Source organism: Ptychodera flava, chromosome 12 (assembly GCF_041260155.1).
Source record: "Ptychodera flava strain L36383 chromosome 12, AS_Pfla_20210202, whole genome shotgun sequence".
In the NCBI taxonomy this organism is placed as follows: domain Eukaryota; kingdom Metazoa; phylum Hemichordata; class Enteropneusta; family Ptychoderidae; genus Ptychodera; species Ptychodera flava.
In genome coordinates, this window is record NC_091939.1 from 35,003,430 (window position 1) to 35,029,564 (window position 26,135).

A 26,135-nucleotide genomic window follows, 5' to 3' on the forward strand; every position below is an offset into this window, starting at 1 on the left:
AGGAATCCTGTTTAGTTCACTAGGTTTCCAGGGGTCTTGAAATTTCAAACTGAAATGCAGCACTTGTGGCATGCTATAAGGTCTAGTTCGAACCAATTTTCTCTGATTCTGACGTAAGAACTTGGCAGGATAAGGATTAAATCTGCTAGAATGAATGAATTGATATAGTCATTAAAATAATCGTTGTTATGAAGTACCTTAGAATGACTTGTTGTCTGGCATAAGTTTATTGAATTGATAATTATAGTAGATGAGTTTAACCCCAGTTTTATAAAGTCAATGTTCCTGAATTGTTTCAGGGGGTGGGTGGGAGGGATGGGGTTGGTCAGGGTCACTCATACATTATGGGCAATTGGGAAAATAGTGAGAATAGTTCAAACAACATGCACTTTCGTGAAAGCAACTGCTTCAATTAATGCATACCATGTAATCAACTTTCTGCAAAACGGTTGTCATCGTCCTCTGCATGTCATAGGTAAATTTATGAATTTAGAGTCAAGTACGGCCATTGATGACAAGTGTTGGTCAATGATAAACTTCTTGGAAAGACTGATCTTGCTAAAAAGTGTTTTAGTTTTAACTGCCCAAGGTTTGGTCCTGTGCTGATGAATTTGTCATCATAGCTATTTTATTTCTGGCAAATGAATTTTTATGTGACTAAAAGTAACTTGTGAAAAGGGGATATATTAAAGTTGATGGCCACAATATATTAGCTTACCAATAGATTTGTATCCCAGATGTCACTTCAAATTTTTGGGCAAGCTTGAGTCCTTTAAAAAGGTTGGGCAGCAATTAGCAACTGTTTTGGGTAAATTGGAATCTTTGTTTTAGTAACGGTTGCCATTGCACATAGTAAATCAAAGCATCTACTGCTTTAACATTCATCTTGCAAAAAAAGTATCTGAAAGGTGGTATTCATTGTTGTCAGTTTGGTGCTTGTCAATCAACATTCATCTTGTTAAAGACAATAATATCAAATAGGTGGTGTCGTCGTCGTCCGTACGCTGTTTGACAATCTGAATTCATCTCTTGATAAACCAACTTCTAATAGGTAGTCGTCCTTGTCGTCCGTGTGGAGGTTGTCAATCTACAAGTTTACATGTCAGTACATTCGTGTGTGTTTCTAAGGCTTTGTTAACCATCAAACTGTACTTTAACGCATCTCTAAAAAACGCTTTTGAATATAGTATTTTCCTTCACTGAATTTTGGCCACTTGATCCAAAAACAAGTCTTTCCTTAAATGGCTTAATGATAAAGGTTGTACTGCCCCCAGTGTTTGGTGATGTTTTTAAAAGTTTGTCCCAACATCTATAAGCAAGGTCACTTCTACCACTTTGTTTTAGAATACTTATGAGAAAATGAGTTCGCATGAGCTGTTATACAGAGGTACATTCAAAGGAATGATGTTTCATTGAACAGTCATTGAATATTCATAAATGCATTACAGCGCGAATGCTTTGATAGAAATGGATTTATATGGTAAACATGTCAAATACATCAATTTGTAGGTGCATCTCTTCTTGGCCTCATGACTGTGCTTCAGTATATAATTTAATTTACTTTGCTAGACATTGTCCCTATTGGTGCTAGTTTGAATGACATCATCATCTGCCAAGGCAACAAAAAGCGGTATTGAGCCAAAAATTAAACATTTTGTACCCACTTGGCATGCATGTTATAGCAGGTTAAGACGGAGGAACGCCTTTTTAATTCATAAGTTTTCATGGGTCTTGAAATTTCAAACTAAAATGCAGCACTTGTGGCATGCTATTAAGGTCTTGTTCAAACCAATTTTCTCTGATTCTGATGAAATAACCTTGGCAGGATAAGGATTAAATCTGCTAGAATGAATGAATTGATATAGTCATTGAAATAATCGTTGTTATGAAGTACCTTAGAATGACTTGTTGTCTGGCATAAGTTTATTGAATTGATAATTATAGTAGATGAGTTTAACCCCAGTTTTATAAAGTCAATGTTCCTGAATTGTTTCAGGGGGTGGGTGGGAGGGATGGGGTTGGTCAGGGTCACTCATACATTATGGGCAATTGGGAAAATAGTGAGAATAGTTCAAACAACATGCACTTTCGTGAAAGCAACTGCTTCAATTAATGCTCACCATGTAATCAAATTTCTGCAAAACGGTTGTCATCGTCCTCTGCATGTCATATGTAAATTTATGAATTTGGAGTCAAGTACGGCCATTCATGACAAGTGTTGATCAATGATAAACTTCTTTGAAAGACTGATCTTGCTAAAAAGTGTTTTAGTTTTAACTGCCCAAGGTTTGGTCATGTGCTGATGAATTTGTCATCATAGCTATTTTATTTCTGGCAAATGAATTTCTAAGTGACTATGAGTAACTTGTGAAAAGGGGATATATTTAAGTTGATGGCCACAATATATTAGCTTACCCATAGATTTGTATCCCAGATGTCACTACAATTTTTTGGGCAAGCTTGTGTCCTTTTAAAGGGTTGGGCAGCAATTAGCAACTGTTTTGGGTACGTAAATTGGACTATGTTTATAGTAATGGTTGCCATTGCACATAGCAAATCAAAGCATCTACTGCTTTCAACATTCATCTGCCAAAAAAAGTATGTGAAAGGTGGTATTCATTGTTGTCAGTTTGGTGCTTGTCAATCAACATTCATCTTGTTAAAGACAATAATATCAAATAGGTGGTGTTGTCGTCGTCCGTACGCTGTTTGACAATCTGCATTCATGTCTTGATTAACCAACATCTAATAGGTACTCATCCTTGTCGTCCTAGTGGAGGTTGTCAATCTACAAGTTTACATGTCAGTGCATTCGTGTGTGTTTCTAAGGCTTTGTTAACCATCAAACTGTACTTTAACGCATCCCCCAAAAACGCTTTTGAATATAGTATTTTCCTTCACTGAATTTTGGCCACTTGATCCAAAAACAAGTCTTTCCTTAAATGGCTTAATGATAAAGGTTGTACTGCCCCCAGTGTTTGGTGATGTTTTTAAAAGTTTGTCCCAATATCTATAAGCAAGGTCACTTCTACCACTTTGTTTTAGAATACTTATGAGAAAATGAGTTCGCATGAGCTGTTATACAGAGGTACATTCAAAGGAATGATGTTTCATTGAACAGTCATTGAATATTCATAAATGCATTACAGCGCGAGTGCTTTGATAGAAAAGGATTTATATGGTAAACATGTCAAATACATCAATTTGTAGGTGCATCTCTTCTTGGCCTCATGACTGTGCTTCAGTATATAATTTAATTTACTTTGCTAGACATTGTCCCTATTGCTGCTAGTTTGAATGACATCATCATCTGCCAAGGCAACAAAAGCGGTATTGAGCCAAAAATTAACCATTTTGTACCCACTTGGCATGCATGTTATAGCAGGTTCAGACGGAGGAACTCCTTTTTAATTCATTAGGTTTTCATGGGTCTTGAAATTTCAAACTATAATGCAGCACTTGTGGCATGCTATTAAGGTCTTGTTCAAACCAATTTTCTCTGATTCTGACGGAAGAACTTGGCAGGATAAGGATTAAATCTGCTAGAATGAATGAATTGATATAGCCATTGAAATAATCGTTGTTATGAAGTACCTTAGAATGACTTGTTGTCTGGCATAAGTTTATTGAATTGATAATTATAGTAGATGAGTTTAACCCCAGTTTTATAAAGTCAGTGTTCCTGATTGTTTCAGGGGGTGGTGGGAGGGATGGGGTTGGTCAGGGTCACTCATACATTATGGGCAATTGGGAAAATAGTGAGAATAGTTCAATCAACATGCAATTTCGTGAAAGCAACTGCTTTAATTAATGTTCATCATGTAATCAACTTTCTGCAAAACGGTTGTCATCGTCCTGTGCATGTGATAGGTAATTTTATGAGTTTAGAGTCAAGTACGGCCATTGATGACAAGTGTTGGTCAATGATAAACTTCTTGGAAAGACTCATCTTCCTAAAAAGTGTTTTAGTTTCAACTGCCCGATGTTTGGTCATGTGCTGATGAATTTGTCATCATAGCTATTTTATTTCTGGCAAATGAATTTTTAAGTGACTATGAGTAGCTTGTGAAAAGGGGATATATTTAAGTTGATGGCCACAATATATTAGCTTACCCATAGATTTGTATCCCAGATGTCACTACAATTTTTTGGGCAAGCTTGGGTCCTTTAAAAAGGTTCGGCAGCAATTAGCAACTGTTTTGGTAAATTGGACTATGTTTATAGTAATGGTTGCCATTGCGCATAGCAAATCAAAGCATCTACTGCTTTCAACATTCATCTGGCAAAAAAAGTATCTGAAAGGTGTATTCATTGTTGTAGGTTTGGTGCTTGTCAATCAACATTCATCTTGTTAAAGACAATAATATCAAATAGGTGGTGTTGTCGTCGTCCGTACGCTGTTTGACAATCTGCATTCATGTCTTGATTAACCAACATCTAATAGGTAGTCGTCCTTGTCGTCCTTGTGGAGGTTGTCAATCTACAAGTTTACATGTCAGTACATTCGTGTGTGTTTCTAAGGCTTTGTTAACCATCAAACTCTACTTTAACATATATCCCAAAAATGCTTTTGAATATAGTATTTTCCTTCACTGAATTTTGTCCATTTGATCCAAAAACAAGTCTTTCCTTAAATGGCTTAATGATAAAGGTTGTACTGCCCCCAGTGTTTGGTGATGTTTTTAAAAGCTTGTCCCAGTATCTATCAGCAAGGTCACTTCTACTTCTTTGTTTTAGAATACTTATGAGAAAATGACTTCACATGAGCTGTTATACAGCGGTACATTCAAAGGAATGATGTTTCATTGAACAGTCATTGAATATTCATAAATGCATTACAGCGTGAGTGCTTTGATAGAAAAGGATTTATATGGTAAACATGTCAAATACATCAATTTGTAGGTGCATCTCTTCTTGGCCTCATGACTGTGCTTCAGTATATAATTTAATTTACTTTGCTAGACATTGTCCCTATTGCTGCTAGTTTGAATGACATCATCATCTGCCAAGGCAACAAAAAGCGGTATTGAGCCAAAAATTAACCATTTTGTACCCACTTGGCATGCATGTTATAGCAGGTTCAGACGGAGGAACTCCTTTTTAATTCATTAGGTTTTCATGGGTCTTGAAATTTCAAACTATAATGCAGCACTTGTGGCATGCTATTAAGGTCTTGTTCAAACCAATTTTCTCTGATTCTGACGGAAGAACTTGGCAGGATAAGGATTAAATCTGCTAGAATGAATGAATTGATATAGCCATTGAAATAATCGTTGTTATGAAGTACCTTAGAATGACTTGTTGTCTGGCATAAGTTTATTGAATTGATAATTATAGTAGATGAGTTTAACCCCAGTTTTATAAAGTCAATGTTCCTGAATTGTTTCAGGGGGTGGGTGGGAGGGATGGGGTTGGTCAGGGTCACTCATACATTATGGGCAATTGGGAAAATAGTGAGAATAGTTCAATCAACATGCAATTTCGTGAAAGCAACTGCTTTAATTAATGTTCATCATGTAATCAACTTTCTGCAAAACGGTTGTCATCGTCCTGTGCATGTGATAGGTAATTTTATGAGTTTAGAGTCAAGTACGGCCATTGATGACAAGTGTTGGTCAATGATAAACTTCTTGGAAAGACTCATCTTCCTAAAAAGTGTTTTAGTTTCAACTGCCCAAGGTTTGGTCATGTGCTGATGAATTTGTCATCATAGCTATTTTATTTCTGGCAAATGAATTTTTAAGTGACTATGAGTAGCTTGTGAAAAGGGGATATATTTAAGTTGATGGCCACAATATATTAGCTTACCCATAGATTTGTATCCCAGATGTCACTACAATTTTTTGGGCAAGCTTGGGTCCTTTAAAAAGGTTCGGCAGCAATTAGCAACTGTTTTGGGTAAATTGGACTATGTTTATAGTAATGGTTGCCATTGCGCATAGCAAATCAAAGCATCTACTGCTTTCAACATTCATCTGGCAAAAAAAGTATCTGAAAGGTGGTATTCATTGTTGTAGGTTTGGTGCTTGTCAATCAACATTCATCTTGTTAAAGACAATAATATCAAATAGGTGGTGTTGTCGTCGTCCATACGCTGTTTGACAATCTGCATTCATGTCTTGATTAACCAACATCTAATAGGTAGTCGTCCTTGTCGTCCTTGTGGAGGTTGTCAATCTACAAGTTTACATGTCAGTACATTCGTGTGTGTTTCTAAGGCTTTGTTAACCATCAAACTGTACTTTAAAGCATCTCCCAAAAACGCTTTTGAATATAGTATTTTCCTTCAATGAATTTTGGCCACTTGATCCAAAAACAAGTCTTTCCTTAAATGGCTTAATGATAAAGGTTGTACTGCCCCCAGTGTTTGGTGATGTTTTTAGCTCACATTTGGTTATACCAATGTGAGTTTATCGTATAGGCTGAAGTCGATGGCGTCTGTATGTATGTGTGTATGTATGTATGTATGTATGTATGTATGTATGTACGTACAGTATGTCCGTCAACATCAAAAACACGCAAACCGCTGCACGTTTCAGCTTGGTATTTGGTGTGTGGATGCATCCTGGGCTATAGATGGGATTTTGTTCAAATGAAGTCTGCATTGCCAAAATTATGCAAATGAGCTTACAAAATGTGAAAATGGTTAAGAATTAATAACTCAAGAACCGCTTTTTTGATTGCTTTGAAAATTTGTGTGCAAGTACCTTAGGTGAACCTTATACAGTTTTATGAATATTGTGAAGATATCCTTAATTTTGTATTTTTGCTGAATTTTTTTGTGATTTTTCTCATTTTCAGTAAAAATTCTTCTTCTCTGAAACCGCCAGCCTAATCGCTCTCAAATTTTGGTTGACTCTTTGCAAGGGTGTTACTCTTCTAATTTGTTGAAATTATGACAAAATTGGGAAAATTACTATTTTGGAGCAATTTTGTCATTTTTGGTCAAAAAATCCTAAACAGTATTTCCTTTTTAAAACCCCTGGACAGAACGCTTTCATATTTGGTACACAGATGTACAGAGATGACAATAGTTCGATATGTGGAAATTGTCCTGAAACATTAAAAATTTGTATTTTTACGACAATATTGTCATTTTGGGTCAAGAAAACTTTATCTCAAAATTACTTGTTTGATAGCTTTGTAATTTGGTATAAAGTCCCATGTTTGATTGCTTTGTAATTTGGTATAGAGTCCTGAAAGATGTTATGAGATAAATTTTCTGCTCAAAGTGTTGGGAAACCCCCAAATTTGTATATTTTAGGTAATTTTCTGTTTTTGACCTTAAATGACCTACACCAACCCAGGATATGTTGTGTGACAATTTTTAAGGCTGTGAACATAATTTTGTCATATTTGGTATCAATTTGTAGGAAACTTTGATCCAGAAAACAAAGCTGAGGTGATTTTTTTCATTTTGGACCAATTTTTGCAACTCTTTTATGTAAGACATACAAGAACTGATGAGAAATTTGGATCCAGGATAATTCCAGATGTTGTAATCACCGCCCACAGTAGAGACATTTCATATATATAATGATAACACTCATGGCATTAATTAAAAAATCTCGAAGGTTGTAAATGTACTTCCTGTCATTTGGCCTTATGTAATACCAAGGGATGGAACATTTGATATTCAGGAGGGGGTAGGGTCTAGAAGATTGATGATGTAGCATTACTTTTTTTACCAGATCCCTTGTGCATTTTTTGCCCTCTCCCACCTTTTCTTTTAATCAAGCCTTCTTTGTTTTTTTGTTGTTGACATTTGCTTGTATATTTAGGATCTGCTTCTCCCATTGCTATAGAAGTTGATATGCATGTTCCTAAAGATGACCTCCAGTACATGTACCTAAGTTGGAGACCTTATTTGCTTTTGTCATTCTTGTTTTTCCTGGTTTAAATATTTCTCAAATGGACCAATTCAAACCGAATGTGAGCACATAGTGTCCTTGACGGTATTTTTATAAGTTTGTCCCAATATCTATCAGCAAGGTCACTTGTACCTCTTTGTTTTAGAATACTTATGAGCAAATGACTTCACATGAGCTGTTATACAGCGGTACATTCAAAGGAATGATGTTTCATTGAACAGTAATTGAATATTCATAAATGCATTTTAGTGCCAGTGCTTTGATAGAAATGGATTTATATGGTACAGAAGTCAAATACATCAATTTATAGGTGCATCTCTGCTTGGCCTTATCAGTTTGCTTCAATATATAATTTAATTTACTTTGCTAGACATTGTCCCTATTTGCTGCTAGTTGGAATGACATCATCATCTGCCAAGGCAACAAAAAGCGGTATTGAGCCAAAAATTAAACATCTTGTACCCACTTGGCATGCATGTTATAGCAGGTTCAGAGTGAGGAACTCCTTTTTAATTCATTAGGTTTTCAGGGGTCTTGAAATTTCAAACTGAAATGCAGCACTTGTGGCATGCTATAAGGTCTAGTTCGAATCAATTTTCTCTGATTCTGACGTAAGAACTTGGCAGGATAAGGATTAAATCTGCTAGAAGGAATGAATTGATATAGTCATTAAAATAATTGTTGTTATGAAGTACCTTAGAATGACTTGTTGTCTGGCATAAGTTTATTGAATTGATAATTATAGTAGATGAGTTTAACCCCAGTTTTATAAAGTCAATGTTCCTGAATTGTTTGAGGGGGTGGGTGGGAGGGATGGGTTGGTCAGGTCACTCATACATTATGGGCAATTGGGAAAATAGTGAGAATAGTTCAATCAACATGCAATTTCGTGAAAGCAACTGCTTCAATTAATGTTCATCATGGAATCAACTTTCTGCAAAACTGTTGTCATCGTCCTGTGTGATTCATAGGTAAATTTATGATATTAGAGTCAAGTACGGCCATTCATGACAAGTGTTGATCAATGATAAACTCCTTGGAAAGACTCATCTTCCTAAAAAGTGTTTTAGTTTCAATTGCCCAAGGTTTGGTCATGTGCTGATGAATTTGTCATCATAGCAATGTCATCTCTGGCAAATTAATTCTTAAGTGACTATGAGTAACTTGCATAGAGGGGATATATTTAAGTTGATGGCCACACTATATTAGCTTATCCATAGATTTGTATCCCAGATGTCACTTCAATTTTTTGGGCAAGCTTGGGTCCTTTAAAAGGGTTGGGCAGCATTTAGCAACTGTTTTGGGTACGTAAATTGGACTATGTTTATAGTAATGGTTGCCATTGCACATAGCAAATCAAAGCATCTACTGCTTTCAACATTCATCTGGCAAAAAAAGTATGTGAAAGGTGGTATTCATTGTTGTCAGTTTGGTGCTTGTCAATCAACATTCATCTTGTTAAAGACAATAATATCAAATAGGTGGTGTCGTCGTCGTCCGTACGCTGTTTGACAATCTGAATTCATCTCTTGATAAACCAACTTCTAATAGGTAGTCGTCCTTGTCGTCCGTGTGGAGGTTGTCAATCTACAAGTTTACATGTCAGTACATTCGTGTGTGTTTCTAAGGCTTTGTTAACCATCAAACTGTACTTTAACGCATCTCCAAAAAACGCTTTTGAATATAGTATTTTCCTTCACTGAATTTTGGCCACTTGATCCAAAAACAAGTCTTTCCTTAAATGGCTTAATGATAAAGGTTGTACTGCCCCCAGTGTTTGGTGATGTTTTTATAAGTTTGTCCAATATCTATAAGCAAGGTCACTTCTACCACTTTGTTTTAGAATACTTATGAGAAAATGAGTTCGCATGAGCTGTTATACAGAGGTACATTCAAAGGAATGATGTTTCATTGAACAGTCATTGAATATTCATAAATGCATTACAGCGCGAGTGCTTTGATAGAAATGGATTTATATGGTAAACATGTCAAATACATCAATTTATAGGTGCATCTCTTCTTGGCCTCATGACTGTGCTTCAGTATATAATTTAATTTACTTTGCTAGACATTGTCCCTATTGCTGCTAGTTTGAATGACACATCATCATCTGCTAAGGCAACAAAAGCGGTATTGAGCCAAAATTAAACATTTTGTACCCACTTGGCATGCATGTTATAGCAGGTTAAGACGGAGGAACCCTTTTTAATTCATTAGGTTTTCATGGGTCTTGAAATTTCAAACTAAAATGCAACACTTGTGGCATGCTATTAAGGTCTTGTTCAAACCATTTTCTCTGATTCTGACGGAAGAACTTGGCAGAATAAGGATTAAATCTGCTAGAATGAATGAATTGATATAGTCATTAAAATAATCGTTGTTATGAAGTACCTTAGAATGACTTGTTGTCTGGCATAAGTTTATTGAATTGATAATTATAGTAGATGAGTTTAACCCAAGTTTTATAACGTCAATGTTCCTGAATTGTTTGAGGGGGTGGGTGGGAGGGATGGGGTTGGTCAGGGTCACTCATACATTATGGGCAATTGGGAAAATAGTGAGAATAGTTCAATCAACATGCAATTTCGTGAAAGCAACTGCTTCAATTAATGTTCATCATGGAATCAAATTTCTGCAAAACTGTTGTCATCGTCCTGTGTGATTCATAGGTAAATTTATGATATTAGAGTCAAGTACGGCCATTCATGACAAGTGTTGATCAATGATAAACTCCTTGGAAAGACTCATCTTCCTAAAAAGTGTTTTAGTTTCAATTGCCCAAGGTTTGGTCATGTGCTGATGAATTTGTCATCATAGCAATGTCATCTCTGGCAAATTAATTCTTAAGTGACTATGAGTAACTTGCGTAGAGGGGATATATTTAAGTTGATGGCCACACTATATTAGCTTATCCATAGATTTGTATCCCAGATGTCACTTCAATTTTTTGGCGAAGCTTGGGTCCTTTAAAAGAGTTGGGCAGCATTTAGCAACTGTTTTGGGTACGTAAATTGGACTATGTTTATAGTAATGGTTGCCATTGCACATAGCAAATCAAAGCATCTACTGCTTTCAACATTCATCTGGCAAAAAAGTATGTGAAAGGTGGTATTCATTGTTGTCAGTTTGGTGCTTGTCAATCAACATTCATCTTGTTAAAGACAATAATATCAAATAGGTGGTGTCGTCGTCGTCCGTACGCTGTTTGACAATCTGAATTCATCTCTTGATAAACCAACTTCTAATAGGTAGTCGTCTTGTCGTCCGTGTGGAGGTTGTCAATCTACAAGTTTACATGTCAGTACATTCGTGTGTGTTTCTAAGGCTTTGTTAACCATCAAACTGTACTTTAACGCATCTCCAAAAACGCTTTTGAATATAGTATTTTCCTTCACTGAATTTTGGCCACTTGATCCAAAACAAGTCTTTCCTTAAATGGCTTAATGATAAAGGTTGTACTGCCCCCAGTGTTTGGTGATGTTTTTATAAGTTTGTCCCAATATCTATAAGCAAGGTCACTTCTTACACTTTGTTTTAGAATACTTATGAGAAAATGACTTCGCATGAGCTGTTATACAGAGGTACATTCAAAGGAATGATGTTTCATTGAACAGTCATTGAATATTCATAAATGCATTACAGCGCGAGTGCTTTGATAGAAATGGATTTATATGGTAAACATGTCAAATACATCAATTTATAGGTGCATCTCTTCTTGGCCTCATGACTGTACTTCAGTATATAATTTAATTTACTTTGCTAGACATTGTCCCTATTGCTGCTAGTTTGAATGACATCATCATCTGCTAAGGCAACAAAAAGCGGTATTGAGCCAAAAATTAAACATTTTGTACCCACTTGGCATGCATGTTATAGCAGGTTAAGACGGAGGAACGCCTTTTTAATTCATTAGGTTTTCATGGGTCTTGAAATTTCAAACTAAAATGCAACACTTGTGGCATGCTATTAAGGTCTTGTTCAAACCAATTTTCTCTGATTCTGACGGAAGAACTTGGCAGAATAAGGATTAAATCTGCTAGAGTGAATGAATTGATATAGTCATTAAAATAATCGTTGTTATGAAGTACCTTAGAATGACTTGTTGTCTGGCATAAGTTTATTGAATTGATAATTATAGTAGATGAGTTTAACCCCAGTTTTATAACGTCAATGTTCGTGAATTGTTTCAGGGGGTGGGTGGGAGGGATGGGGTTGGTCAGGCTCACTCATACAATAGTGAGAATAGTTCAATCAACATGCAATTTCGTGAAAGCAACTGCTTTAATTAATGTTCATCATGTAATCAACTTTCTGCAAAACGGTTGTCATCGTCCTGTGCATGTGATAGGTAATTTTATGAGTTTAGAGTCAAGTACGGCCATTGATGACAAGTGTTGGTCAATGATAAACTTCTTGGAAAGACTCATCTTCCTAAAAAGTGTTTTAGTTTCAACTGCCCAATGTTTGGTCATGTGCTGATGAATTTGTCATCATAGCTATTTTATTTCTGGCAAATGAATTTTTAAGTGACTATGAGTAACTTGTGAAAAGGGGATATATTTAAGTTGATGGCCACAATATATTAGCTTACCAATAGATTTGTATCCCAGATGTCACTACAATTTTTTGGGCAAGCTTGGGTCCTTTGAAAATGTTGGGCAGCAATTAGCAACTGTTTTGGGTAAATTGGAATCTTTTTTTTAGTAACGGTTGCCATTGCACATAGTAAATCAAAGCATCTACTGCTTTAACATTCATCTTGCAAAAAAAGTACCTGATAGGTGGTTTTCATTGTTGTCAGTTTGGTGCTTGTCAATCAACATTCATCTTGTTAAAGACAATAATATCAAATAGGTGGTGTCGTCGTCGTCCGTACGCTGTTTGACAATCTGAATTCATCTCTTGATAAACCAACTTCTAATAGGTAGTCGTCCTTGTCGTCCGTGTGGAGGTTGTCAATCTACAAGTTTACATGTCAGTACATTCGTGTGTGTTTCTAAGGCTTTGTCAACCATCAAACTGTACGCTTAACGCATCTCCCAAAAATGCTTTTGAATATAGTATTTTGCATCACTGAATTTTGGCCACTTGATCAAAAAATAGCGTCAATCACACTGTAGCTCCCATCCTGGACTATTTAGTGTTTGTTCTCTGGTCAGATATTTGAACATGTGTGAAAGGGATGAAGTGCATGAAGTGAAAATACTTAAATGTTATGTACTGGAGACAGTGAAATATGTTTAATGTATTTATTCAGAATATAAAATGGAAAAAATATAGAATTAGATATATCGAATACTGTGATACAACCATTAACTCAACAAGTCATTTACAATGACATATTCCCCACTTGTAATAGGAGTATTAGTCTTGATGGGGCAGGAAAATGTGGTCATTAAGAATTATCATTGGAGTGTATATGTTGAGATCTATGGGCTCTTAGGTCTATGTTGTTGTTCCCAATTTGAAACACATAAGGCATGTCTACGTTATGGTTCTAAATCGGTAAAAAAGATGAGACCTCTAGCAGTATTGGCCAGCCAAGAAATACATATGCGCATTATAAATGAGGTACAAGATGTGACATATTAAGGTCTAATATCCTATCAAAATTGGAGGGTATAGAACTTGTGGTTACTGAGATATGCATATATATGTATAATCAAGGTCAAAGGTCATCGAGGTCACATGACATTTTGAAAAAAAAATTATATCGCTAATTAATCCCTATATGCCAAAAAATCAGATCTCTAGCTCTATTCGCTTGCCCAGAATTAGATGTGTACATAATTAATGAGGTAAAGCGTGTGTTGTCATAAGGTCTCCCATCCTACTAAATACAAAGGACATAGCACTTGCGGTTACTTATTTATTGACATAAACATATATTTTAGGTAAAAGGTCATCGAGGTCACGTGACATTTTCTCAAAAAAATTGTATTGCTAAGTTATCCCTATATACCAAAAATCAGACCTCTAGCTCTATTGGCTCGCTCAAAATTAGATATGCACGTAATTAATGAGGTACAATATGTGGCGTCATAAGGTGTCCCATCATACCATAGATGAAGGGTGGTAGCACTTGTGGTTACTGAGTTATGGACAAATATGTATATATGAGGTCAAAGGTCACCGAGGTCACGTGACATTTTCTCAAAAAAATTGTATTGCTAAGTTATCCCTATATACCAAAAATCAGACCTCTAGCTCTATTGGCTCGCTCAAAATTAGATATGCACATAATTAATGAGGTACAATATGTGGCGTCATAAGGTGTCCCATCATACCATATATGAAGGGTGGTAGCACTTGTGGTTACTGAGTTATGGACAAATATGTATATTTGAGATCAAAGGTCATCAAGGTCACATGACATTTTGTCAAAATATTCGAGATATCTGCGTGAATAAATGGACTCATGGCATATGGATTGACGAACAGACGGACATGACCCAATCTATAAGCCCACTGGACTTCATCTGTGGGGACTAAAAATTGTGTCACTGCATCCTTTTTGTAATATGAATACGATGAGAAACTAAATTTTTATTTTTCGTGGCCTTATACATGGGAGTCTCTCGAGATCTGCCTTATACATGGGAGTCTATGGACGTGTAAACTAAAAATATGCAAATTTCACCACGATTTGCCCAAATTTGGGAAAGGTCACTCCTATGCACTTCTAAACCAAGTTTCAAATCAATCGGACTTGTGGTTTCAGAGAAGAAGATTTTTTGACCAAAAATGGGAGAAAATTACAAAACAATTCATGAAAAATAGCAAGTCCAAGATACTGACCCAAGATGTGCACAATCATTTCATGTCAGCCCAAAGTACTTACATGCTAATTTTTCATGTAATCTGCTCAGTGGTTATTGAGTTTTTTCAATTTTGACTGTTTTCACATTTTTTCACTTAATTTGCATATTTTTGGCAATGACAACTTCATTTGAACAAAATCTCATCTACAGCCCATCATCCATGTACACACCAAATATCAAGATGAAATGTACAGTGGTTTTGGAGTTTTTGATGTTGACGGACAGACATACAGACATACATACATACAGACATTTCCCTAGCCTATAAGAATAGCTTCCATTGCCATATATACATATGGCTATGGGAGCTAAAAACAAGTCTTTCCTTTAATGGCTTAATGATAAAGGTTGTATTGCCCCAGTGTTAGGTGATGTTTTTATAAGTTTGTCCCAATATCTATCAGCAAGGTCACTTCTATCTATTTGTTTTAGAATACTTATGAATAAATGACTTCGCATGAGCTGTTATACAGCGGTACATTCAAAGGAATGATGTTTCATTGAACAGTAATTGAATATTCATCAAAGCACTCGCGCTGTAATGCATTTATAGAACGTGATTTTTTAAGGTACACAAGTCAAATACATCCATTTATAGGTGCGTCTCTGCTTGGCCTTATGACTGTGCCTCAATATATAATTTCATTTACTTTGCTAGACATTGTCCCTATTGCTGCTAGCTTGAATGACATCATCATCAGCCAAGGCAACAAAAAGCAGTATTGAGCCAAAAATTAAACATTTTGTACCCACTTGGCATGCATGTTATAGCAGGTTCAGATGAAGGAACTCCTGTTTAGTTCATTAGGTTTTCAGGGGTCTTGAAATTTCAAACTAAAATGCAGCACTTGTGGCATGCTATTAAGGTCTTGTTCAAACTAATTTTCTCTGATTCTGACGGAAGAACTTGGCAGAATAAGGATTAAATCTGTTAGAATGAATGAATTGATATAGTCATTGAAATAATCGTTGTTATGAAGTACCTTAGAATGACTTGTTGTCTGGCATACGTTAATTGAATTGATGATTATAGTAGATGAGTTTAACCCCAGTTTTATAACGTCAATGTTCCTGAATTGTTTCAGGGGGTGGGTGGGAGGGATGGGGTTGGTCGGGGTCACTCATACATTATGGGCAATTGTGAAAATAGTGAGAATAGTTCAATTAACATGCACTTTCGTGAAAGCAACTGCTTCAATTAATGTTCATCATGTAATCAACTTTCTGCAAAACGGTTATCATCGTCCTGCGCATTCCATAGGTAAATTTATGAGTTTAAGAGTCAAGTACGGCCATTCATGACAAGTGTTTATTAATCATAAACTCCTTGGAAAGACTGATCTTCCAAAAAATTGTTTTACTTTTAACTGCCCAAGGTTTAGTCATGTGCTGATGAAGTTGTCATCATAGCAATTTTATTTCTGGCAAATGAATTTTTAAGTGACTATGAGTAACTTGTGTAGAGTGGATATATTTAATTAAGTTGATGGCCACAATATATTAGCTTACCCATAGATTTGTATCCCAGATGTCAGTTCAATTTTTTGGGCAAGCTTAGGTCCTTTAAAAAGGTTGGGCAGCAATTAGCAACTGTTTTGGGAAATTTGGAATATGTTTATAGTAATGGTTGCCATTGCACATAGTAAATCAAAGCATCTACTGCTTTCAACATTCATCTTGCAAAAAAAGTACCTGATAGGTGGTTTTCATTGTTGTCAGTTTGGTGCTTGTCAATCAACATTCATCTTGTTAAAGACAATAATATCAAATAGGTGGTGTCGTCGTCGTCCGTACGCTGTTTGACAATCTGCATTCATCTCTTGATAAACCAACATCTAATAGGTAGTCGTCCTTGTCGTCCGTGGAGGTTGTCAATCTACAAGTTTACATGTCAGTACATTCGTGTGTGTTTCTAAGGCTTTGTCAACCATCAAACTGTAGGCTTAACACATCTCCCAAAAATCCTTTTTAATAGAGTATTTTCTTTCACTGAATTTTGGCCACTTGATCAAAAAACAAGTCTTTCCTTAAATGGCTAAATGATAAAGGTTGTACTGACCCCAGTGTTAGGTGATGTTTTTATAAGTTTGTCCCAATATCTATCAGCAAGGTCACTTCTACCACTTTGTTTTAGAATACTTATGAGAAAATGACTTTGCATGAGCTGTTATACAGCGGTACATTCAAAGGAATCATGTTTCATTGAACAGTAATTGAATATTCATCAAAGCACTCGCGCTGTAATGCATTTATAGAACGTGATTTTTTAAGGTCCACAAGTCAAATACATCCATTTATAGGTGCGTCTCTGCTTGGCCTTATGACTGTGCCTCAATATATAATTTCATTTACTTTGCTAGACATTGTCCCTATTGCTGCTAGCTTGAATGACATCATCATCTGCCAAGGCAACAAAAAGCGGTATTGAGCCAAAAATTAAACATCTTGTACCCACTTGGCATGCATGTTATAGCAGGTTCAGATGTAGGAACTCCTGTTTAGTTCATTAGGTTTTCATGGGTCTTGAAATTTCAAACTAAAATGCAGCACTTGTGGCATGCTATTATTATTAAGGTCTTGTTCAAACCAATTTTCTCTGATTCTGACGGAAGAACTTGGCAGGATAAGGATTAAATCTGCTAGAATGAATGAATTGTTATAGTCATTGAAATAATCGTTGTTATGCAGTGTTTTCTCCAGCTTTTCACTTTTAGGGGGATTGTCGCCCCCTCAGCAGAAATCAGGGGGGGATTTTTTTTTCAAGGGGGCACCTCTTTTTTCCCCAAATAATTACTGCCAAATTCCCTTGTGTAACAGCATGATGTATTTTTCCCTCCGCCAATACTTGTGCACTTACCTGGACTTTGGTCAAAATAACAATCATATGAATGACAATTCACAGTATATTCAGTCATTATTTTTCCTTTATTAACAACCTTGGTCATTTTGACATTGAATACTATTTCAATTGCTACATGACTTACTACCATTCACTTTGAAAAATCCGTCTAGACTTTCTGGTCTCCCACAATTTAAGGGCTTCATTACTATCAAATTCCAAAAGTGGTGGGCCCTCTGCTAGAATGGTTAGTAAGCGATTTAAGGAACTCTCTTCCAAACGATTTCTGAGGGAGGTTTTGACTCTATTTTGTGCCGAAAACCCTCGCTCACAAATTGCAGTATTAACAGGTAATACAACAGCTGCTTTGGCCAAAGTGATTAAATTTGGCAGTGTGTGCTTATGGTTAATGTTTATCAACTTCCATAGGTAGGTAAAATTGTCACGAGGATATGCCTGTTGCATAACCAATGTTTTGACCAAACTCCATTCATACCTGGTTTTCTCTTTGCATACCTGACCTTCTCCAGTTACTTTATTGACTCCATAGTGAGCAATAAGAATTTCAAGTTTATCATTACCATGTTCAGATAATCTATCAGGAGGAATGAATGATAAGTCACGCATAGCCAAAACATCAAAGGCTGAAATAACACCCGTACTGTCTGCTGGAAATCGTACATTGATATTGTTTATCAAATTGTCAATGAAGCCATCTTTTACTCTGTTCACGAGAGCAATTTGTTTCTCTCTATTCTTTAAACTGTGCCCCATTAAAGTCGGCTGGTTTTGCCCAGACATTCGAATTTCCTCCTCAAGCTTTGTTGCATAAAAACCCTTTATATTCCCTTCTTTGTATTGTTGGAGTTGTTCTATGGTAGTACTCACACACGGTTTGACTGCCGCTATGTCAATGTCATCTTTTTGGAAGATGAGATTTAGACGAGTTACAATGGGAATAATGTCCATCATAATATATGTGACTGCAATGAATTTATATTGAGTCAATTTGTCATGCAGGCCAACAGCTTTAGCATCTTTGCTCTTGCTCTGTGCATCGAAAAATGTAACCAGGGCATTCCAAGAACGGAAAACAGTCTGTAACGCGTCATAAAACGCAAACCAGCGAACTTCATGAATTTCTTTGACTTTTAGTTGTGGACTTTCTAACATTATTTCGACCTCCCGTAATCGTGACGAGCGCAGAGATGAGGCCTTAAAGTAGTAGAAGAGACTGGTTAGAATATTTTTATATTCTTTCAAATAATCGACCGTCGCAGCAGCCTGGCTCGTGCACAGAGCAAGGCGGTGTGCAATACAGTGCACGTTCAGTAAAAACGGATTTAAGCCCTTCAGTTTGGCACTGACACCGTTCTTATGTCCCACCATGACGGAAGCTCCGTCACTTCCAAGTCCAACCATTCTGGTTGTTTCAAAACCATTTTGTTTCAATGTCTCACAGAGTTTATCGGTGATAGCACTGGAATCTTTTTCAACAAGATGAAGGTTTCCCACAAAGTTCGATCTGACATCAAACTCATCAGTCACACTGCGGATGTATAGTACAAGTCGGCCAGAGACCGATATGTCCGTACTTTCATCCGTCAGAAGGCTAAAAAAATCACTGTTACGAATATTCCTGACAATTATAATGTTGGCCTTTATGGCATCCGCACATGCCTGTTGTAACTCTTCTGCAGTTGTGTGCGATCGGTATGACGTATTACCCGACACGCTCAGATTTTTCACCAATTCACAGCCGTTGGCATCCATAAGATCCAGTAATGATGAATACTTGTCCGTAGCCACTGCCTCCTTCGCGAGCCAATAAACACATTTTATGGCCACAAGAACAGCATTCTGATTTTTTGTGAGAGCATTGGACACGACAGTTTTCATACCTGACCGCAAAGTGACTTCCTTCAGGGCTTCCTGATGTTTCGTACTAGCAGCGTGCCGCATGAGTGTGGACGTTTTGTAATTGGTGCACCCTTTGTCGCAGGAAAACGGAGTAACTTTACCAGCCCTTCGACAAACCTTGCAAAACATTCCACGGTCACTTTGTGGCTTTTCTAGCCAAGAATAAGTGGCTAGCCAACTGTCTTTCCAAACATCAACTTTCTTTTTTTTCGCTTCCGTGGGGCTACCATCAGTGTCAACAGTAACAGTGGCTGAATCAGTCTGATGACTGGCGATGGTTGAGGTTGTTGCGCAATTGGCATGATCAGCATCTGCAGTGAGAACTTCCGATGAGGTGGAAGACGTACGTTCATTGGTAACATTTGTCTTGACAGTGGCAGCATTTTCAGAAATTTCGCTCGGTTCACGAGCAAAAAACGACGTGATAAGACAGCGTTGTCTTTTCATGCATCAACAGCTAAACAGAGAAGCATGTGCTGAGGCAGACAATCTCATTTGACGCCTACGACGCGACGCTTTGGGCTGTTCCATCAGTTGCACACTATAGTCTTGGAGATAATTGAACAGTAATCAAATGTACAGAAATTGAACGTGAACGTAAATAGCAACATCCGCCAACGGAGGGGAAGTGAAAGTTTGTCTCATCAGCTCGGCTGTTCCAAATACGTTCTATAACCCCAATTGACTGACGTGTGACTGTGGGAAGGGATGCGCGTGGTTTGTCGAAGGGCGGGCATCACGAAGGGGCGATTTTCGCCCCTTGATCCGATTCCAAGGGGCGCATCAGGTGCAACAGGCGGGGAATCGCGCAGGATAAGGATTAAATCTGCCAGAATGAATGAATTGATATAGTCATTGAAATAATCGTTGTTATGAAGTACCTTAGAATGACTTGTTATCCGGCATAAGTTCATTGAAATTGATGATTATAGTAGATAAGTTTGACCCCAGTTTTATAACGTCAATGTTCCTGAATAGTTTCAGGGGGTGGGTGGGAGAAGGGGGTTGGTTGGGATCACTCAGAGATTATGGGCAATTGGGGATATGTTGAGAATAGTTCAATTAATGTTTATCATGTAATCAACTTTCTGCAAAATGGTTGTCATTGTTGTTATGTAGGTCATTTCCCCCACACTCATCATGACCTGAGTTCAATTAGTCTAGAACATTCCCAAGGTCACTGCCCTTAATGACCTCACAACCTTGAATTCAATTAGTCATGTTTGGAATGTTCTGGAAAGTTGATTAGTTGTGTAAGAGAGATAATTTTAGAACAGTAATTAGCATGTCAATAAAAGTTCTAGATTGTTCTTATATGCCTTTATAAAAGGGACGTGCACAGCTTCCAGTCAGACTTTTGGGATCGTGTCTCTTGTGTGTTACTAAACTCCAGCAGTAGTCATTCTCAAGACTTTTCAAGACCTTCACTGTCAACGCTGGATTTATACTGTGGACTTTGTGCAGCTTCAAGCCTGCAAGGACTGTTCATTCATCCAACTGACTGTTACAACTCTGAGACTGGAGCTTTGCCGTCCCAGCTGAGATAAGTAGTCTGTACACTTTTAAAGCTTGTACTCTATCCCTGACTTAGCAATTAGTTTTATTTTCGTAATAAATTTTGTTTAAACGTTAACTGCTGAGTTCACCCTTTTGTTCGTTTTCTCTGCACGTAACAAATTGGGGGCTCGTCTGGGAGACGAATATTTTGAGCCGTTTGACAACATTTTGACAGCCTTTTCAAAACTACTGTATACTGTGAACTCAGCGAAATTTATTATGGCGGAATTTAAACCAGAGGAAATGGATGACCTTGATCAGGACACATTTAATTCCCTCAGAAAAGACAACCTCATAGCACTGGCAAATTTCCTTAAAGTAGATGTCAAAAGATCTATGCGCAAGCGAGAAATTCAGTTCGATTGCAAAACATTTAGTTAATTCTGGCCATTTTGAAGAGTCTGCCTTAAAAGATTATGAGCCTGAGTCTTCCTTCGAACTCAAAAATTAGAATTAGAAATACAGGCAGATTTGGAGCTTAAGAAATTGGAATTAGAAAAGGAAAAATTGCAAATGGAAGAAAGGGAAAGGCAGGAAAAATACAAATGAAAGACAAAGAATTACAAATGGAAGAAAGACAGAGAGAAAAGGAGAGAGAATTGGAAGAACATCGACTACAGTTAGAAATGAGACGTTTAGAGCTTGGACAGTCAGGAAAATTCTTCCCTTCAGACAAGTTTGACATCACTAAGCATTTCAGGTTAGTTCCCCCTTTCCAAGAAAAGGATGTTGATAAATATTTCCTTCATTTTGAGAAAATTGCTCAGAGTCTGGATTGGCCTAAGGAGTCCTGGTCTATGCTTTTGCAGAGTGCTTTGGTGGGTAAAGCCAGAGAAATTTACATTCAGTTGTCAGTAGAGCAGGCTTCAGATTATGATTCTGTGAAGGAATTAATTCTCAAGGGCTATGAGTTGGTGCCTGAAGCTTACCGTCAGAAATTTAGGGATTGTGAGAAGGTGAAGGATCAAACTTATGTTGAATTTGCTCGAACAAAAGAACAAACTGTTTGATCGTTGGTGTTCTTCTGAAAAGGTCAGTCAGAATTATGACAAATTACGACAGCTTGTTTTGATTGAGGAATTTAAAAGGTGCATCCGGAGTGACATCAAGACGTTTATCAATGAACAAAAGGCAGATACATTGGAGGTTGCTGCACGTTTGGCCGATGATTATTCATTGACCCACAAATCTTCCTTTCTCAGCAAACCATCCCAGTCCTTTTCATACAGAAACAATGCAGGTAAATTTAACTCCTCCTTTTCATCCAAGAATTTCTCAAGGAGAGTAGAAAATCAAATGACAACAGTTCACAGAGTTCAAGTAACACTCCCACATCATCAGATCCCAAGTCTCAATCTCCTTCTGACAAACAGTTTGGTACACTTTCTTGTAATTATTGTAAGAAAGACGGCCATTTAATGTCAGAGTGTTTCAAATTGAAAAGAAACGTGAAGGTCAAAGTGGTCAAAGTGGATCTAAGCCCACCGGCTTTATTTCTTCATCAACTCAATTAGAGTCTAATAATGTGTGCAACACATTTTCTGAGGTTAAACCCCTCTTATCCCCAATTAATGAGGTCAAGGTCAATTCTTCTCAAGATAGCATTATGGGTATTTTCGAGCCATTTATTCATAATGGTTTTATATCACTTTCTAGTGATTTCTCTTCCGCTACCCCTGTCAAAATTTTAAGAGATACCGGGCTTCCCAGTCTCTTTTGTTGGCAGATACCCTGCCGTTTTCTGAAAAGTCATTTTCAGGTTCTAAAGTTCTTATTAAGGGGGTAGATTGTAATGACTACATTCCTGTTCCTCTCCATAATGTCTATTTGTCTTCGGACTTTGTTTCTGGACCTGTGACTTTAGGTATTAGGCCTTTTTTGCCTTTTGAAGGGATTCACCTTCTTCTTGGAAACGACCTTGCTGGGGACAAGGTCATTACTAATCCACTTGTGACTGATAATCCTACTTTAGATCAGGATCCAGAGCCAATTGAACAAGAGATACCCGATTTATTTCCTTCGTGTGCAATTACTCGAGCCATGTCAAAGAAAACTTCCGAGAATCAAAATACTCTCAAAATAATGTCACAGATGTTGACTTAAATGACACCTTTCTCAGTCAGGTGTTTGACACGGATCATTCCGTTATCCCTCGTGGATTTGAAACTTCCAGTAAAACTTCTGCTGACCAAAGTCAGACATTTTCTAGATCAAATCTCATTGCAGAACAACACAAAGACCCAGATATTTTGTCTTTGTTTGACAGGGTAGATGATGAAGGTAAAACTTCAGATAGCTCTGTTTCCTATTATACAAAATCTGGTATTCTCATGCGTAAATGGAGACCTCCAGACGTTTTGGTTGATGACGATTGGGCTATAAAACATCAAATTGTGGTTCCAAAGCCCTATCGTGCTGAAATATTGCGCCTGGCCCATGAAACCCCCTGGGCTGGTCACTTAGGGGTCAGGAAAACTTATCACAAAATTCTCAGTCACTTTTATTGGCCTAATCTCAGGCAGGATGTAGCACATTTCTGTAAAACTTGTCACACATGTCAAATGGTAGGAAAGCCAAATCAGACCATTCCAAAGGCCCCTTTACAGCCAATTCCTGCATTTCAAGAACCATTTAGTAGGATACTAATAGACGTGTTGGGCCCCTACCAAAAACAAGATCAGGAAATGAGTACATGTTGACAATTATGTGTACATCAACTCGGTTCCCAGAAGCCATACCACTGAGAAATATAAAGACAAAGACTATAGTGAGAGCTTTAGTCAAATTTTTCACTTTATTCGGCCTCCCTAAATGTGTCCAGTCCGATCAAGGCTCCAACTTTATGTCTGGAATTTTTCAACAAGTAATGGATCAGCTAGGCATTAAACAGTATAGGTCATCCGCCTATCATCCAGAAAGTCAGGGTGCTCTTGAGCGATTTCATCAAACTCTGAAAAGTATGATTAGGACCTACTGTTTCGATACAGAGAAGCAGTGGGATGAAGGAATTCATTTTCTGCTCTTTGCTGTTAGAGAGTCAATTCAAGAGTCTCTTGGTTTTAGCCCATTTGAGCTTGTATTTGGACATACAGTCCGTGGCCCACTTAAGCTCGTTAAAGAGAAATTCCTGTCTGACGACGATGATTGTCTGAATATTTTGCAATATGTGTCAGATTTTCGTACAAAACTCTCTAAAGCATGTGAATTAGCCAGAGAAAATCTTGAGTCATCTCAGCAGTCAATGAAAACCAAATATGATAAAACACCTCAAAACGGAAGTTTGAACCAGGTCAAAAAGTTCTTGTTCTACTTCCAATTCCTGGCAAACCACTCCATGCTCGTTACTTTGGGCCATACCTAATTGATAAGAAATTGAGTGATTTAAATTACATCATAATACACCTGACAGGCGAAAACAAAAACAGCTATGTCACATAAATATGCTTAAGCCATATTTGGATAGGGATAATCCTACTATAACTCAGCCTGTCAGTGCAGTCAGTTCAAACATTATGAAGATAGTGATACTGAAACTGACTTGAGTGAAAATACTCTAAACTCAAAGCTGGGCTCGGTCAAGCTTCAGAACTCAGAAATCCTGGAGAAGCTGGAGTCTACAAAGTTGGCACACCTCCAGCCAGAACAACAACAACAGCTGAAAGAACCAATCCATGAACATTTGTTCAAAGATGTTCCAACGAGGACAAACATCATCTACCACAACGAAGATGTCTGCGACAGTAATCCAGTGGAACAACATCCAGACGGACTGAATCCTGCGAAAGCGGAATATCTCCAGGAGGAAGCCAAGTATTTGCCGAACAATGACTTTATCGAACTCAGTAAAAATAACCGGACTTTGCCGTGCATACTTTATGCCAATTCAGTGCCATTTCAAGTTTTCCAACAACAAATTGCAGGAAGATAGTCATGGGACATCCTGTTTGCTACTTTTCACACAAATTTAACAAATCCCAGAGAAACTACTCTACAATTGAAAAAGAGTGTTTATCTTTGATATTAGCTTTACAGCATTTTGAAGTTTATGTTACTTCTTCAAATCAGCCAATAGTGGTTTATATTGATCACAACCCTCTTGTTTTTCTGCAGAAATTTAAAGGCAAAAATCAGAGATTGCTAAGATGGAGTTTAATGTTACAGGAGTTTAATCTTGACATTAGACATATCAAAGGCAGAGACAATTTAATTGCAGACTGTCTCTCTCGTATTTAGAGTTTATTATTGTTCACTTTCAAGAAGTTTTACTTTAGAGTAAGAAAAAAAAAATTGAGTACTTAAATCTTTTTCAAGATTACATTTGCAAAAGAAAGATTTTTCTTTGAAAAATTTTCTTTTTTTTGAAGAGGGGGTGTGTTATGTAGGTCATTTCCCCCACACTCATCATGACCTGAGTTCAATTAGTCTAGAACATTCCCAAGGTCACTCTGCCCTTAATGACCTCACAACCTTGAATTCAATTAGTCATGTTTGGAATGTTCTGGAAAGTTGATTAGTTGTGTAAGGAGATAATTTTAGAACAGTAATTAGCATGTCAATAAAAGTTCTAGATTGTTCTTATATGCCTTTATAAAAGGGACGTGCACAGCTTCCAGTCAGACTTTTGGGATCGTGTCTCTTGTGTGTTACTAAACTCCAGCAGTAGTCATTCTCAAGACTTTTCAAGACCTTCACTGTCAACGCTGGATTTATACTGTGGACTTTGTGCAGCTTCAAGCCTGCAAGGACTGTTCATTCATCAACTGACTGTTACAACTCTGAGACTGGAGCTTTGCCGTCCCAGCTGAGATAAGTAGTCTGTACACTTTTAAAGCTTGTACTCTATCCCTGACTTAGCAATTAGTTTTATTTTCGTAATAAATTTTGTTTAAACGTTAACTGCTGAGTTCACCCTTTTGTTCGTTTTCTCTGCACGTAACATTGTCGTGCGAATGGCATAGGTAAATGTATGAGTTTAGAGTCAAGTACGGCCATTCATGACAAGTGTTGATCAATGATAAACTCCTTGGAAGACTCATATGGCTAAACTAAAAGTGTTATAGTTTCCACTGCCCAAGGTTTGGCCATGTGCTGATGAATTTGTCATTATAGGAATGTCATTTCTGGCAA

General features: G+C 37.2%; 1 protein-coding gene across 1 annotated transcript; it reads right to left on the bottom strand.

Annotated features, from left to right (window-relative positions):
* Positions 1–17,048: 17,048 nt before the first annotated feature.
* Positions 17,049–19,898, bottom strand: LOC139146290 (uncharacterized protein C17orf113-like). The gene is made up of 3 exons (XM_070717698.1): positions 18,028–19,898; positions 17,550–17,554; positions 17,049–17,092 (listed from the first exon to the last, which is right to left on the bottom strand). Exons 1-3 carry the CDS (start codon positions 19,896–19,898, stop codon positions 17,049–17,051), a joined length of 1,920 nt encoding a protein of 639 aa, XP_070573799.1.
* Positions 19,899–26,135: the final 6,237 nt, after the last annotated feature.